Below are 15,186 nucleotides of genomic sequence, written 5' to 3'. Positions count from 1 at the left end.
CAATGGAGAGGGACAATTAGGAGTCAAAAGTACAGTTATGTAAAGTGAGAGAAAAAAAACGAATGGGACCAAAGATTTCCTGATGCATTTAAACAGCCTCGTTCAGGTTCTTTGGATGAAGCCAAAGCAATAAATCGTCTCAATGGTGTTAAAGTATAATGATTCATACTATTCAAATCGTAGCACTTGACTGTGTCCTTCATTCATTCATAAAAATAAGACTATTATTGTTGCCTTTTTCTAAAAAGCAGAAACAAAGGGACAATTGCTGTTGGTGTACATTTTACAGTTAAAATATGAACATGTTTGCAACTATTACCTTTACACATGACACTTTCTTTATTGTTTGTCATATAAAGTTCAGGTTAACATCAAATGAGAAAACTCTGCGAACTGAGCTGGAGTCTTACATGTTCACTTTAGGTCGGAAAATCAGCAACAATTTCCACTTTTCAAACTGTCTGCTATTTTTTCATATGACTCTACGCCGTTTTAGTCCCAAAACGTCCGGAAAAGAGCAACAATAAAAACCAATTAAATGTTTAGCCACCAGTAGTAATTTTGCATTTCAAATTTCTTCGGTGACAAAGAAAAACAAACATTGTCAGCCACCAAGTGAAGCCAGAAGGGCTAACAAAGCTGAGCTAAGTCGCATCACTGATTTTGGCTTTATGCAAATAAGAGCCCCCTTAAGCCCATTGTGACATTGTTGTCCTCAGGCTTGTTTTCTCCGACATTAAGATGTCATTGTGCGCTATTTTTCTCAAGTCTTTGTGTGTGTGTGTGTGTGTGTGTGTGTGTGTGTGTGTGTGTGTGTGTGTGTGTGTGTGTGTGTGTGTGTGTGTGTGTGTGTGTGAGACCATGTGCGTGTGTCTGTGTGTGCACTTGGGTTTTGTACAATCAGGGTTAATTTAAGTATTTTTCCTCCATTGTGATCCAAGTTAAAAAATGTCTGTTTCAGGGATTTCTCTGAGAGATTATCCAGAGCGATTATTTTGTGGTGTGGGGTGTAAAAGTGACTTTTCCTAACAATCGTTAGTTGTTATTTATTGTTAGTTGATTGCTACACACCAATCTACTATGGTGCAATTGTATCAAATTGTGAAATCTTTAGACTTGATGAAGGACTGTGTTCATTCTCGTACACGTTCAATATAAAGTATAAATGTGACAGCTAGCAGCTGTTAATCACGAGACTTTGTGTGACTGCTTTGTGCAACTGTTCCACTCTTTTCACAAGGACTCAACTAGAAATATGAGTCAAGACGTTTCCCAGTCGGCAGTAGCCACTGCATCAATTATTCTGTATCGAGTGAGTGACGTGGAAGAAAACACTTTCCGTGAAATGTATTTTTCCTGACACATTTTGAGTGGTTGGTGTGTTCACACTAAAGATGTAACAAAGATGGAGAACAATTATGTACAAAATGTGAGCAGCTAACATAGCAATGTCGAGGTGTGCAAAAAAAACAAAAAAACAATGTGACAAATATTTTTTAAATATTACATTCTTTGTAATTACCTTGAAAATGCAAACCACACGATGTTGCTCCTAGAGATGATGATGACGATGATGATGATGCTTTTATATTGCCTCATTCTCATTCACTGGTGCAGTCAGCCAAATTGAATTACTCCTCGGCGGAGTGAATATTCTCTAATTGCAACTGGGATCTCTCAGGTGAAACATTCTGAGGTTGCAACAGCAGGATTAATTTAACTCGGCATGCATCTCCCAAAAGTTGGAGGAGACCTGTCGAAACAGTATTGGTTGAATGATAACAAATAACAGAGAGGGAATAACTACTTCCAGGCTTAAACCTTTATTTGTTGTGTAAGAAATGGTTGTCATATTTAAGCGACAATAACTCTCATAAAATTAAAAATACAAATCACCATATAAACCTAAAATAACAATGAACTACACATTTAAAGTTTCAGATAGATTTCTCAGTCTACAGTAAGTTTTGGACTGCTGCAAATTGTGTAACCATGAAATGTGCATTCAAAATGTTCAGCAGGGGTCAAATTAATTTGACTTGTAATTATTTTTAGAGTCCATTCCACAGTAGGTTATTCAAACATGTCACCTGGAAGTTCAATATTTCTATTTGGGAATATTTTGTGAAATGAAAAGAAGCACACATTTGCTGTTACCGAAACACTTTTAAGACTTGTATTTATTTTAATGTAATATTCAGAGCCAAATGCTTTTATAATTATTTAGCTCAGTGGAGAAATGAGTTATTCTCCATTGATGAGTGACAACTATAAACTCGGGTGACGCGCCAAGGGGGCGGCTGGAGGTTCGGATCCCCCCCCCCTCTCCAGCTCACCTGTGCTGCCGCCTCCTGGACGACCAGAAGCTCGCTTCTGGCTGGCTGATTGCTTCCTCTCATAAGTGCACGGCCACTCTGCAAGCGCTTTCAAAGCTGCACAAGCTCACACAAGGAGCGCGGGGGCCAAATGGCGTGCACCGCGCCGCTGCTGCTGCTCTTCCGCCTGCTCCTCCTGGAGCTCACACCGATCATCGCAAGTGCAACCGACGAGGGGACACCCGGCGGAGAGGGACACGCAGCGGGGACTCCGTGCGAGATCAAGAGCGTCACCGTCTCCACGCTGCCCGTGCTCCGGGAAAACGAGTTTAGCTTCACCGGCGTTGGAGCCTCCGGGAGCTCGGTCGGTGGAGGTGGCGATGGAGTGGGCGCCTCCGCGGGAGTTGGGGGCACCGCTGGAGGAGGACCGGGTGGAGGAGGAGGGGACTCGCGGCTCCTATTATTCGTCAGGACGGATCTACCTGGGCGGATTTCTGTCATGGATGATCTCGACAATACGGCTCTGCCTTACTTCGCCCTCGGTAAGAACCTCTGATACCGATTCGACACTGTCAGTGTCACATTGGCACATGACGATGATGATGATGATGATGGTGATATTGGTACCTGGATGCAATTTCTGAGTCAACATTTGCATAAATGAAGCAACAATAGTAGTTTTGTTGTCCTCTTAACATTCCAGAAAGAGTGCAAATAGTCAGGACGCTACTATACTATTGTTCGTCCAAGTTCTTATTGGTAGTAATAATTTTGATGATAATAATAATAATAAGACAGAAACGGCATTAGTGTGTGCAAACTGTGCACCAGGCAAATTTCAACCTGAGAAAAAGTCATTTTCATGTTTCCTTTAAAAATATTTTATGTAGAAAATGAAATGCCCTTAATTTGCCCAATCACAAATATCAAGTTGAAATAACTGCAATATTAATTAAGACATTTTGATGACCCTCCCACAAATATGAAATTTCCTGAAATGGGACAAATAATGGAATATATTTTCATATTAAAGGCCAGATGCCACTCATTGTCTCCCCCTATAGGCGTTGTTTATATTTTATTCTTATCATTATTAGAATTATTATTACACAAAAGGTCATTTTCTGCCAACACTAAGAAGAAATGACAATGCTGATTAAGGTCACCAGCTCTGGTAAGATATATTTTTCAGCATTTTCTTTTATATATTTTTTTATATTACGTTTTGACTGGTGACATTCCCATGTTGACACACTAAAAATGATGTCCCGGAAATGAAATATTTTTCCCAGCAATGGGCGGAGTACGAGCACTTGTGAAACAATACAGCTGGAGAATCCATCTTTGAAGGTGATAAAACTTCCCTTTTTTCTTTAATTACAATGATTATTTTCACATTTTCACCAATTCCTTATCTTATTTTACATCTATTTTTGAAATACCATGAGTTTATTCTCATATTATACTTGAATGTTTCTTTTCAGTGTGACCCAAAAACTCTTTTGACCCTAATACAACACAAGTTTTGGTTTTCCCTCAGCTTCAAATCCATTGAAAAGTGATTTCCCTCACTGCACACGTTTTAAGTTACAATCTCATTTTTCTCCTTCTCGGTTCTGCTCTCCACGTGTTGTCGCTAAAATACGATTACATTTCATGCACACCCTCGGCCTCTCTGTGCCCCAATCAAGGGATGCAATTTGGTCCTGCAAATATGCATGAAATTGATATTTTACTCTCACACCAGTACACACACACACACGTCCATACGCACACACGACACAGTGGCTGGTGTTACTTCCACTCAATGAGATGCTTAGCTAGTCTTTGCATCACTGTCAAGCAATAAGAGAAAACACACACATGCAGAGATGAGGGAACAGATGTAAACGGCCCCTTACTGTTTGCTTGACGGGTTGTGAGATTTTCCTCTTTTCAAACGATCTTGTGTGTTGAGATTCACTGAGTTTATCTTAATAGTTGGTGTTTCTGTTGAACAACACATTTGCTTGAAGGAGACGTATGAGTTGTAATTCTCCACCGAAGAAACCGTGTTTTTTATTAGTTTTTGTTTGTTAGTGAGCACGATTATGCTAATAACATGAAACTAATGGAATAAGAGTTAGTGCGTTCCATATAGGCTGCGGCAAAATGAAACCAATAGAACATGAAACGAACAACAATGTAATTTGTCAGGAAATCTGTGTCACTTGTTGTGCTTTTTATTGTTTCTCCTTTTTGATTAAAAAATGAGATCAGTGAAAGAGCTACTGAAAAATGAATCTCAGCATGTTTTTATAATTTATAAAAAGCCTTGTTATTTCCGTTTTAATTGTGTGATTCAACACAATAACACAAAACAATGTGATTTATCTCACTACTTCATGGAAAAAAAACAAACCAAATAAATGGTAGCTACTGTGAAAACGCCATGACTTCAAAATGAGACTTTTTTTTTCAAACTATATATAGCTTGCTGTGTTATTTTAATCTCTTCCCTTGGTCTTAATTTTCCTTCAGAACTGCTGCAGGGAGGCTAAAAGGCTGGCAGGACGGCGAGCACTAAGCTAGTAAATCACTTTTCAGTTCTCATCGACTGGTGAGAAGAAGGGGCTTCTCTGTGCTCTTAGGCACCCGGCCTACAAATTTACAGCTTGAGCTACTCTGCTAGCTTAGCACCCCTCCACTCATCAGTGGCTAAATGTTAAAAAACAATGGTACCTCAAAGGCCAGATGTTTTAAAACATCCATCCATCCATCCATCCATCCATCCATCCATCCATCCATCCATCCATCCATCCATCCATCCATCCATCCATCCATTAGCTACATTGGCTTTTCTAGCCAACTAGTCGCCAAAATCATTGTCATTGGTGATGTATCTCCGTGGATCCGTGCATCATCCATCCGCCTATCCGAATATCAAGTAATTAATTATACCCTGCAAACTGCTTCTGAATAATGATGGTGGTATGGTTATTGTCTTGTAAATTCATCTTTCCTCTTAATGTTGCTGAAATACGGTCTTTGGAGTCTAGCCCGAGACACAAACAGATCACAGCAGTCATCACTGCACTGTGCCGAATGCACATTAAAACCCTACAAAAACTTTATGTAGGTCTTCATGAGTGTTTTTGTGCATACACTAAGTAGCCATATGCACTCTATTAATAAGGTCATCAACATCAGTTTGAGGAGTTTATAGAAGGACAACAAATATTCTGGGTTTTATATGTGATATAGCTTATTGGAAAAAAGGCAAGTGCACAACATTGTCGATCTTGAATTTTTTTGCCACATCAAGTACAGTACTGATGCAGATTTGGTATGTAAAATAACAATGAATTACTTCGATCGGATTTCATTTTTTTGTTTCCTTGGATTGATATAATAACCTTTAAACTGAGATCTGGGTGAAACTTGTTTTATGCCTTGCCTCCTACTCCCATCGGCTCATGGTGGCGTCAGCAGATCTGTTGCAAAAATGATACGGCAGATTTCAATCAAATACGGCCATTAGCCACGGAAGGACTTTTTAAATCGTCTGAAATGTCATTGAATTTTCAGGAGGTTGTGGTATTTAGTATCCATCTGAGGTTGATGCTTATAAGCCGAATGCTGGGCAAACCACAAGAGAAGTGTCGTCTTGCACCTCCTCCTCCATTATTGAAGGCACCATTGAGGTTTAGGGAAGGAATGAACGTTTGGGAAGGGATAGCAAGTACTCTTTCCTGTTGTGGTCTGTCGCCTAAGCTTTGATTTATGACCACAAGTGTCATGGAAAATGGATGAACTGTATTGAGGAAAGATATTGGGCTCACCCCCCTTCTTTCATTCTTCTTTCCTTGTTGTCATGCATGTAATGGACTCAATCTATTTGGACTGCTCCGCCCAAATGGTCCATTTAGGCACTTTGGTTGTGTTGATTCATGTTTTTCCGACTTCTCTTTCGCATAATTGCACACAGAGGGAGCGGCATGTGATAACAACCCGGCAGGCCGCATAATTTTAACAAAGCTTGCTTTTCCAAATAACGGAGAGTAGCCGCGTGAAAGGGAACTGGAGCCTTTCCTGACCCTCTCAATGATTAATTGATGCTATGCTAAACTATGACAAGAGCTCACAACTGCTTTATCCCTCAAGGTAAAAATTAACATCATGATCAAAGGTAAAATTTGAGATTAATGTTGATGAACTGCACGCTAAATGGGTGGGAACAGTGCTTGTTGCCGATTAGTCACTACCTCAAACTTGACGGGATCTGGCCTTAGGTGACCCTGGGCATGGATGTAGCTGTCAGAGGACACAGCGGGTTATGTTATTTATATGCAAAAGTACAAACCAAAATCACCCAACAGCATAAACAAAGTAATAACAAAAAACAGGACTGGACACAGCAGTGGAAGAACACTCGCTGAAGAAACATGGAAGGTAACAAGACATTCTGGCAAAGCGTAACTAAGCAAGTAGAGCTTAAATACTGAAAGACACAGAAGACACCCTGTGTTGAAATAAAGTACAGTGACAACATAAATAACCCAAACACAGTCACATACTATCATACATACTATCTCAGCCAAGGAGCTTATGCTTTGATCGTTATTTTCTGTCAACGAGCAAAGGGAAGAAACTGTGACTTGCAAGACATATTGTTTTTAGCCATTTAAAAATCAAAATTTCTCTCTGAAATTTCTCATTGCCCTTCCTTTTTTCTGAGCTGAATGAAGTCTTTTACGATATCCCCTTTTAACACATTTTCTTTTGTCTGGAATGTCAAGCGGCGTCTTTCTCGCTCTCTCTTTTTTCCTTCTCATTGCATCTTTGCAAGCATATAAACACAAACACATTTTTCAAAAGAGAGCTGGGAGATGAAAAGCTGCTGGGATGCATGTAAGAAAAAAAAAACGGTGTCTTCACTGGTGCATATGTGTATCTGGGTGTAGGAATCTTACAACCACAAGCTCCAAATCAAAATTCATAAAGTTACTGACATGAACAGTATACACTCCCTGGTGTGTGCGCGTTGAATATATAATGTGACACTGATTTATAAGGGCAATTGCGTTGACTTGCTCTTTTTCCACCTCTGAATCCCTTAATGTGTCCCCGCTACACAATGAATCACCCCAAGTGGCGAATAACGTGGAATGTGTCTCTTAACTTTGGAAAAGCCTGCAACACGTTTGGGACGCTCTAAGTTTGGCTGGCGTCCCATCACGATGCACATAGAAACAAAGCGCGATATGGATAGAGTAGCTTTCAGGAAGAGATAAGCTTGCAGGAGTAATGTATCTTAATTGGATTGATCGATTAAGCAATCTGTGTATGGGGCTTTTCATTCATAAAAATACAACTTACATTTACATGAATTCAAATAAAATTGTCAATTAATCATGTCTCGAAACACACATTTTGGATTCACCTAAGACCTCATTCGATTAATCAAGGGAAAAAAAAATTGCCCAGCCCTGCTTTATTTACTTTAAAAAACAATTATGTCAAGTCAAAAAGACAGTCTTGATGTAATTTTTTAAAATAAAAACATCCTTAAACATAATTGAAAACTTACAATAAACACATCCAGTAAAGTAGTTGCAAAAATCTTTAAACAAAACATCGGAAGTAAATAATTAACAAAATCATTTGTAATCTAACCTAGTTACTTTTAAAAACAAGTAATCTGTAAAGCAACTGTGCTATTTTTCAAGGTAACTGCGGCAACACCGATAATGACTGTCCAAACCGGCCCGTTGTAGAGACAAATTGTACATCCTTAGCTTTTAATTTGAAAGGTCTGAGGATAATCTTGAAAGAGAAGGCGCATCATCCAGGCCATTGTGTCAATTCTCTTGAGTCGTCAAGACGAAAGGAATTACCAAAATCATATCGCTATCGTAATTACACACGTGACGAGCGACACGAAAAGGAAAAAAGAGGGTGCCTTTGTTCCCGTAAGCCGATCACAATGATGTTTAAGACCCATTAAATTCGATTCCCGCCAGAATTTCATCTGCACCTTGGAAGGATTCCAGCTCTTGCACATCCCCGGTGCCTCGTTTAATTTCAAATTGTGCAATGACTCACATTTGCTTTCGGGACCAACATTTTATTCCCGTCGTTGCATTTGCACATTTGTCCGAGTTGGCTTTATCTGTGCCATAAGTCCCCTTTGTCTGTAGAATAATACTGTCTCATTCACAGCCGTGATTTATTTTTCCCATGCTGTGTGTGGTTGGAGAAGTTTACATGATGGCTGCCAAGAGGAAATCCCATATTTACCGTTCCGCACCTGATAACACAAAGGCTCTATTTCATGTGCTAAACCGTCAAACCGATATGTACCGTGACGATAACATTATCCACTTTGGATCTTTTCAAGCGAGCTCAGCAAGCCCGAAGGGAGAATTTGACCTCACACGTCATATGCTCATTGGTATGACACGGCTGTATCCCCCACTCCACCATTTTATCCCCTTGTTGCTTTCGAAGACACATAACACGTACGTTTTTTTTTTTAATATTTTTTTTTTTCTCAGGTATTTTGTCTGGCGGTGGATTAAGCTCTGATCTGTCAGCAATTACCTTTAGAAGTAAGAACACAGCCGAGCGTTGCCTCCCCGAGGTTACAGCTCGCTGATCCGTCTTTAGACTGGTTAAAGGCCCAAGGTGAGCAGTGGATTTGCAGCCCATTATGTTGCCACAGGTATTTATGCAGCAGACGGTTAAGATTGTCATGCATATTTGAAGAGCGGCTTGAGAGAATAAATTGGATTTGATTTTTAACTGTGAAATTTGTGGAGAAAATGAGGACATTCTATTATATCTGTTGTCTACACAGCAGTTGTTTGAGAGCTTAACTGCAAGTTATTGTTAAAGCAGCAGCAGGGAATGTTTGTGTTTAGTCTTCTCAAGTGTAACAAACCTTGAAATTGCTTTAGCAGTTTACAGATTGACAGGTTGTTTCATATTTTACTTTCTTAAATGTTTTTTTTTTTTGTATCAGATCGTGGACTTTAGTCTAACTCTTGACATTCTTGCCAGCCAATTGGATAGCACTCAAAAGATTCCAACTATGAGGCAGACATGCTATACATGCTTCTCAAACCACATGACGGCATGCTATGCAAATAAATTCAAAGTTAAATGTCAAATTTTTGCATTTGTTGAATGTTTTACATTAAAAAATAAAACACTTGTGGCTGGGGAAGGACATAAATTCTAATTCGAAAAGCAAAACAGTAATTTGAGTTAAAAAAAAAAAAAGAGCAGACACATCGCTCAGCATCCGTCCCGCCTCCTGGGCTGCATCTTCTTTGTTGTGCCGCTGCTGCCAAGGTGCCGTCCTGGTGGAGAGGAGATGCTGTCAGGAGTTTACAAGACTGGGCCTTTTTTTTTCAAGTTATTTTTAAACCAGAATTCACAGAATGCTCAAGCAATCCATACTTCAAGTTGAAGTGTTGACAATGAAGTAGCAATAGAGCTTCCAGATTATTATTTTCTTTACTGGTCGTCCTCAATAGGAAAATCTTATCTCAGCCAAAGTTACAAAAGTGATAAAAAAAAACAACAACCCGAAAACTACATTTTACATTTATAAAACTAGACAAAGTTGTAAAATGTAGTGTACACGTTTCACTTACAAACACACAAAAGTTGCTGAGGTTTTTTAGGCTGAAGATTTTTCATTAGTTAATGTAAATTAAATATTAATTATTCAATAGAAAGTACTAGAGCAGATGTTTTCCCGTTAATGCCCCCCCCCCCCTTCCCCTTCCAACATAAAGTTCACCGCCAGTCACGGATGATTTGATAATTTCAGGAAACTTAACCGATCATAATAAAGTGCTGTGTGTTCGCAGTGTGTGCCTTCCATCCATTAGTCAAATTGCGAGATCACTGTTCCGTAACATGACCGTGATCGGGACAAATGCACAATTAACTCAGTAATGAGACAGCTCAACAAACACTATTAATGGGTTCATTCAGAGCGGCGCTTTCAAGCAATCAGCATTTAACTTTTCCTGGTAAATATTCGCTATTCGATGGTGACCACTTCATCCCAGCTAAATTGATGATAGAGATTTCAAAAACTCTCCATAATTCTTACTTTAGCCCCTTAACGGCTTCACAGAGCTAACTTTTGCGCATTGGTTAGTTATGTGTTGCACAGTTTAATGACTCCATCATGTTAATGCATAGCCATATAAGGGATCTTCATTATCTAAAAGCCTCTTTGCTAATTTAAACGATGAAACATTATTGCGACACTTGGAAGACATATAACTCTCCCAATGACTTGCGCCATTTGTACACAATGTCTAAAAAAAAAAAAATAGATCATTTTGTTGGCTATTGTTAAAAAATTATAATTGCAATGCATTTTGAAACATTTTTGTGTTTAAATTAGTTATGTTCCAAAGAAATTGATGACAAAATAACATTCTAGTTATCCAAAAATGTTTGGCCATCAAATATAGCACGATTTAGCAGAAATCGAAGGAAGTACCTTTTAATTTAATCTGGGTCTCTTTGGCATTGCAGTCAACTGTTTCTCGATGTTCCATTAAACTGTAATTTCTAATGTGACTTTCTAGAGGAGTGCATAACTTGTGCTGAGAGCATGCTGACAAGATTTGAAATTGCTCACAGTCTGAGTTGACATTTAATTCTGCACGTCCATTTTCCACAGTGAGTGTCTGTGAGTATATTTGGCTAACCTTAAGGTAAGCCACACATTTTAAAGGTGATGCTATATTTTAGCCTCACTTAATCCTCAAGTACATTTTATTGCTTCAGTTTACTGTCCTAATTTTCCCTTTTGCATTCATAGAATGTTAAGCTATAGGGGGGAGGGGACCTAAAGAGACAATATTTGATGCTCAAGACAAAATAAAAGCAGCTACACTGTTTGATGTAGTGAAAGCCTGATGTGCAATAATAAACTCTCTGACAACACAATAATGGAATCGTTTTCTCTGCAATCTCATTCCTACCTCTTCTCATCGAATGGGATTTGCCCCTCTGTTTATTATGATGAAGCAGGCGAATGATTTGTTAGAATGCTGCAACTCATCCATCAAATTAATTGCATTTACATGTCATTATTAGATTCGCTTAATGGATGATATCTGCTTGTGGGCAGGCCCTCTCCTCTTTTAACCTAATTGATATGTAGCCATTACTTTTTTGTTTTTTTCTCCCTCTCTCGATGGCCCAAGTGTTTTGTGCGGTTTCCAAGTTTGGCACTTGCTTTGAGTACTTAATGCAATCTGTCAAAGGATTTGAAAAGGCTTCTTAGTTTCCAACCAATTGATTGTCAGGCTGTTAAAGGTTATGTGGTTTAAGAAAGTCAACAACTCGTATACAAGGATCAAAACAAGCCCATTTTAAGGACATTGATTTTCCAGACAAAATTTGGTTGAAAGTGGTGTGATTTTGCTTTAGTGCAATCTTGGAGAGCCCGTTCAACTGATATAAGATATAATTCTGAATTCTGAGTATTCCGATTAGGTCTTCACAAACTCACAAATAGCTGTGAGTCATCCCACTTCTGACACCCTTTTCAATGGATTACTCTCCAATTGAACCCAGGATTCTTTGGAGGATGGTTGCACATTGGAAGAGTGGGATTTGAGATTCAATCATCTTTTTTTGACAATTTTTGGTCACAGTACTGGTTGCTATGCAATCTTGTTTCAGAAAACCAAAAGCAGTAAGGTATGTTATTATTTCTGATGAATATGTCAAATAATAGTCAAATTTGTTCCATTAATGAAAAGAATAATGTAAGCCAGCTTGGTACGTATTTGGTATGACAAGGTTTATTCAGGTAAAAATGTCTTCATTCCTGTTCCAGATGCTGAATGGTTTCTTGTAGTCAGTGATAGAAAGTTATATTGATTTTACCTACCTCCACCATTTTGTGCTCTGTTTGAAATAAACACTGACATTGAAGAAATATTCATTTACCAGTTCAGTTTAGTCTTCTTTATGTTCTCAAAGGACTTATTACCAGCATTCACATGGCATGTGTGGGTAAACAATGATTCACACACATTCACATTACTAAAGACAGTTTAGTCTTTAATTTGATTCAGTAGTTTTGAAATGTGGCAAGAAGCTGCAGTACCTGCATAAAACCCACATGATCATGACGAGACACTGCAAACTTCTCATCACTACTTTCACATTGTTGTACTTCCTGATCCCTTGAGTCAGACATTTTCAAAAACTGCCAGAATTGTTACTTGAACGAGTCTGTATTGACTACAAAAGTAGGGCTGTAGAAAGTTGGGAAAAGCATCGATTTATCGTTTTTCTCAGTGTAATTTGTGCATTTGCAACAGCTCTCTATTGTTGTGATAATTGTCCATAGACTAATTTGAATTGATCCACGTGTTGTTTTGCATCCTTGTTGCGGTTGAAGCTGCTCAGTTTGTTTGACGGGCAGGAGCCATGTGAGGGTACAGCCGTTGCTTAAGGTCAGATGGCCTCTTAATGATGTGTTGTGTGTGCAATTATTGACTCTTCCCATGGGCATCAGGCTTGGCTTGTATAATAAGCTGTCAAACCATATTTGAAGATGCTTGTAAATGTCCACGTCTTCACCATCGTGACATTTTACATCTGTTTGTTAGGTTGTGTGAAGCAATTAACACCATCAAATCCAAGAATGTTTTGCTTGGAATTGCCACGCCTTGGCGTGTAGACGAAAATGCTGTTTGCATCTTTGATTCATGCAGCTACAATACTTTCACTCGGAGAGTGACTGGATTTACAAATAAACAATCAATGTGGCTGATAAGCACCGCGTCACTCTCGGATAATGATTTTTCAGTCTCCGTGGCGCATCAAAAGTTATACGATTTGGAGGAAGCGATGCTCTCGTCTTGATGTTCTTGACTGATTACAGTGTAACAAGATGGCAACTCGCCCTCACTATTTTTATTTTTTTTTGCTTTCACTGCTATCCTCTTGAATTAAATAGAACTAAGAGTCAATGCCCCGCCGGCTGGATACAGGGCCCCAATTTAATACAATAACGATTGCCGAACTCAGCTGACTCTCTTTTTTGGAATCCTCTGTTTTCTAGGGTGGATAAGACTTAGCATTTTTATTTTGGCTAATTTAAATTATTATTACAAATTACTGCTGTTTGATAACCTTTTTGCAGTTTTGGAGGATCATGTTTTCCAAAATAGGTCCCATTATTGACATAAAATATGATGAGACCACATTGGTTAGCACATGTATGCGATGTATCTGCAGTTTGGACGTTCATTCATATACATCTGACCTATACATCATGAAAAGCAAAATATGAAGGGAGACTGCTGACAATCAAAGTTGCAGTGACTGTTCATTTTCTATTTGACTTTAAGTTACTTCTGTTTGGTCAGTATTACAGACTGCAGCTCAACAGACCGCTATACTCTGTTGTCTGCTTTTGCAATGTCAAGGTTGTGTGTGTTTTTTCTTCATGCCTCAAGGGCTGTTGCATATTTTAGCAATGTGAAGTGCTGAGCACTTTTGACTTGTGAGGTTGTGACAAGAAAGGTTTATTATACTCTTCTTTTTGTCCTTTTAGTTTTTTTCCCCCTTTGTCAAACCAGCTATTTGCATGGCCTGTGGGAGCTTAATACTTTTTGCCGCAATCCGCATATCTGCTAAAGATGATGAATGGTTCCTTTCAAACACTTACCAAGATGTAAAAACACCCAGAGGAACATTTTGTATGTAAATCTAACACTTCAGTTTTTAATGAGTTCAAGAGGTCTTTTGCTTTGCTGGAGCACAAAACTAAACAAATTGTTCCCTTACTTTTTCATGAGTCTGGAATTAAATGTGCAGCCCAAGATGAACTTTGTTGACTTCAAAAAGGTCTTTGATAGTCGTTACAAGGAAATGCTTTAAAAAAAAAAATTGACATTTTATGGCATTCCTGCCAAGTGTATCCAAAAATCTGTTTTAAAGTGATGCGACAAATCGATTTGCTAAGACAATATTCAAGCATATGAAACATTTTTGATCATCCATTTCTATTCCAATAAAACTGCAGGTCTCCAACATCTTTACAACTCTATATTAATGTCATGCAGTGAAACAAGGAAAATGACTGCAAATATTTTGGAGAAGATCAATGTCTCAACAAAGTTGCCTGAGAAAAAAAAAATCTCTAAATTACCAACTATGATAGGATTATGAGTAAAAATACGCTTTACAGATAAGCAGCAGCAAGAGATCGAAACTGCGAAAGCGAGGCCAAGGTAACTCTCGGGACACATTCTGCACCAGGACCAAAATCCCCCTGTGGCACAGAGATGGAGTCCATGGGGTGGCAAACTGAAGGAGAAGTGACCAAAGAAGAAATGTGGATTTATCTTTCAATATCTATGGATAATCGGGTTGATATAGAACTTGGTACAAAAGGCCCCAGCTGATTGTGCCAATTGGAGAAACATGGTTACCTAATAGCCTCCAGGGCATGGGAAGACCTTGGCTATGATTTGGAGTTATCCTTTTAAAATGAAATTACGAGAAGCTATCTAATGCATAATCAATTTAAGGGTTGTCAAAACATGTATTTTAGGTTAGGTTCACTTATACTCACGTTGCCCCAAAATTGAATTTCAAGGCTTTGACAAACTCCTACAAAATAATTCTGCCAAATGCACTCTCCATCAAAATCAGGTAACAGAAAAAATGTCCACTGATGAATTTAAAAAAAACATTCTTTCTTTTACTATCTAATGTGGGCAGATCCTGACATTAAAATGTCATCACCATTTCAGGATTTGTTTTACTGTTGTCAATGCATACACTCACAACTGCAAACTCTTTGAAAGAAAGAAATCAAATTACGAGTTACCTT

At 38.6% G+C, this 15,186-nt stretch overlaps 1 protein-coding gene across 2 annotated transcripts in view; it reads left to right on the top strand.

Moving 5' to 3' along the window:
• The first annotated feature begins 2,466 nt into the window (after window positions 1–2,466).
• astn2 (astrotactin 2) overlaps window positions 2,467–15,186 on the top strand; it is a 145,284-nt gene continuing 132,564 nt past the window's right edge. For both annotated transcript variants that reach the window (XM_085926468.1, XM_085926469.1), the window contains exon 1: window positions 2,467–2,857. In XM_085926468.1, coding sequence (XP_085782594.1) covers window positions 2,467–2,857 — 391 coding nt within the window. The remainder of the gene's footprint in view (window positions 2,858–15,186) is intronic.

This window comes from Syngnathus leptorhynchus, chromosome 12, assembly GCF_054491065.1.
Source record: "Syngnathus leptorhynchus isolate UIUO chromosome 12, UIUO_Slep, whole genome shotgun sequence".
NCBI lineage: Eukaryota > Metazoa > Chordata > Actinopteri > Syngnathiformes > Syngnathidae > Syngnathus > Syngnathus leptorhynchus.
The sequence above is the reverse complement of the archived record's forward strand: the minus strand, read 5'-3'. Positions and strand labels throughout refer to the sequence as shown.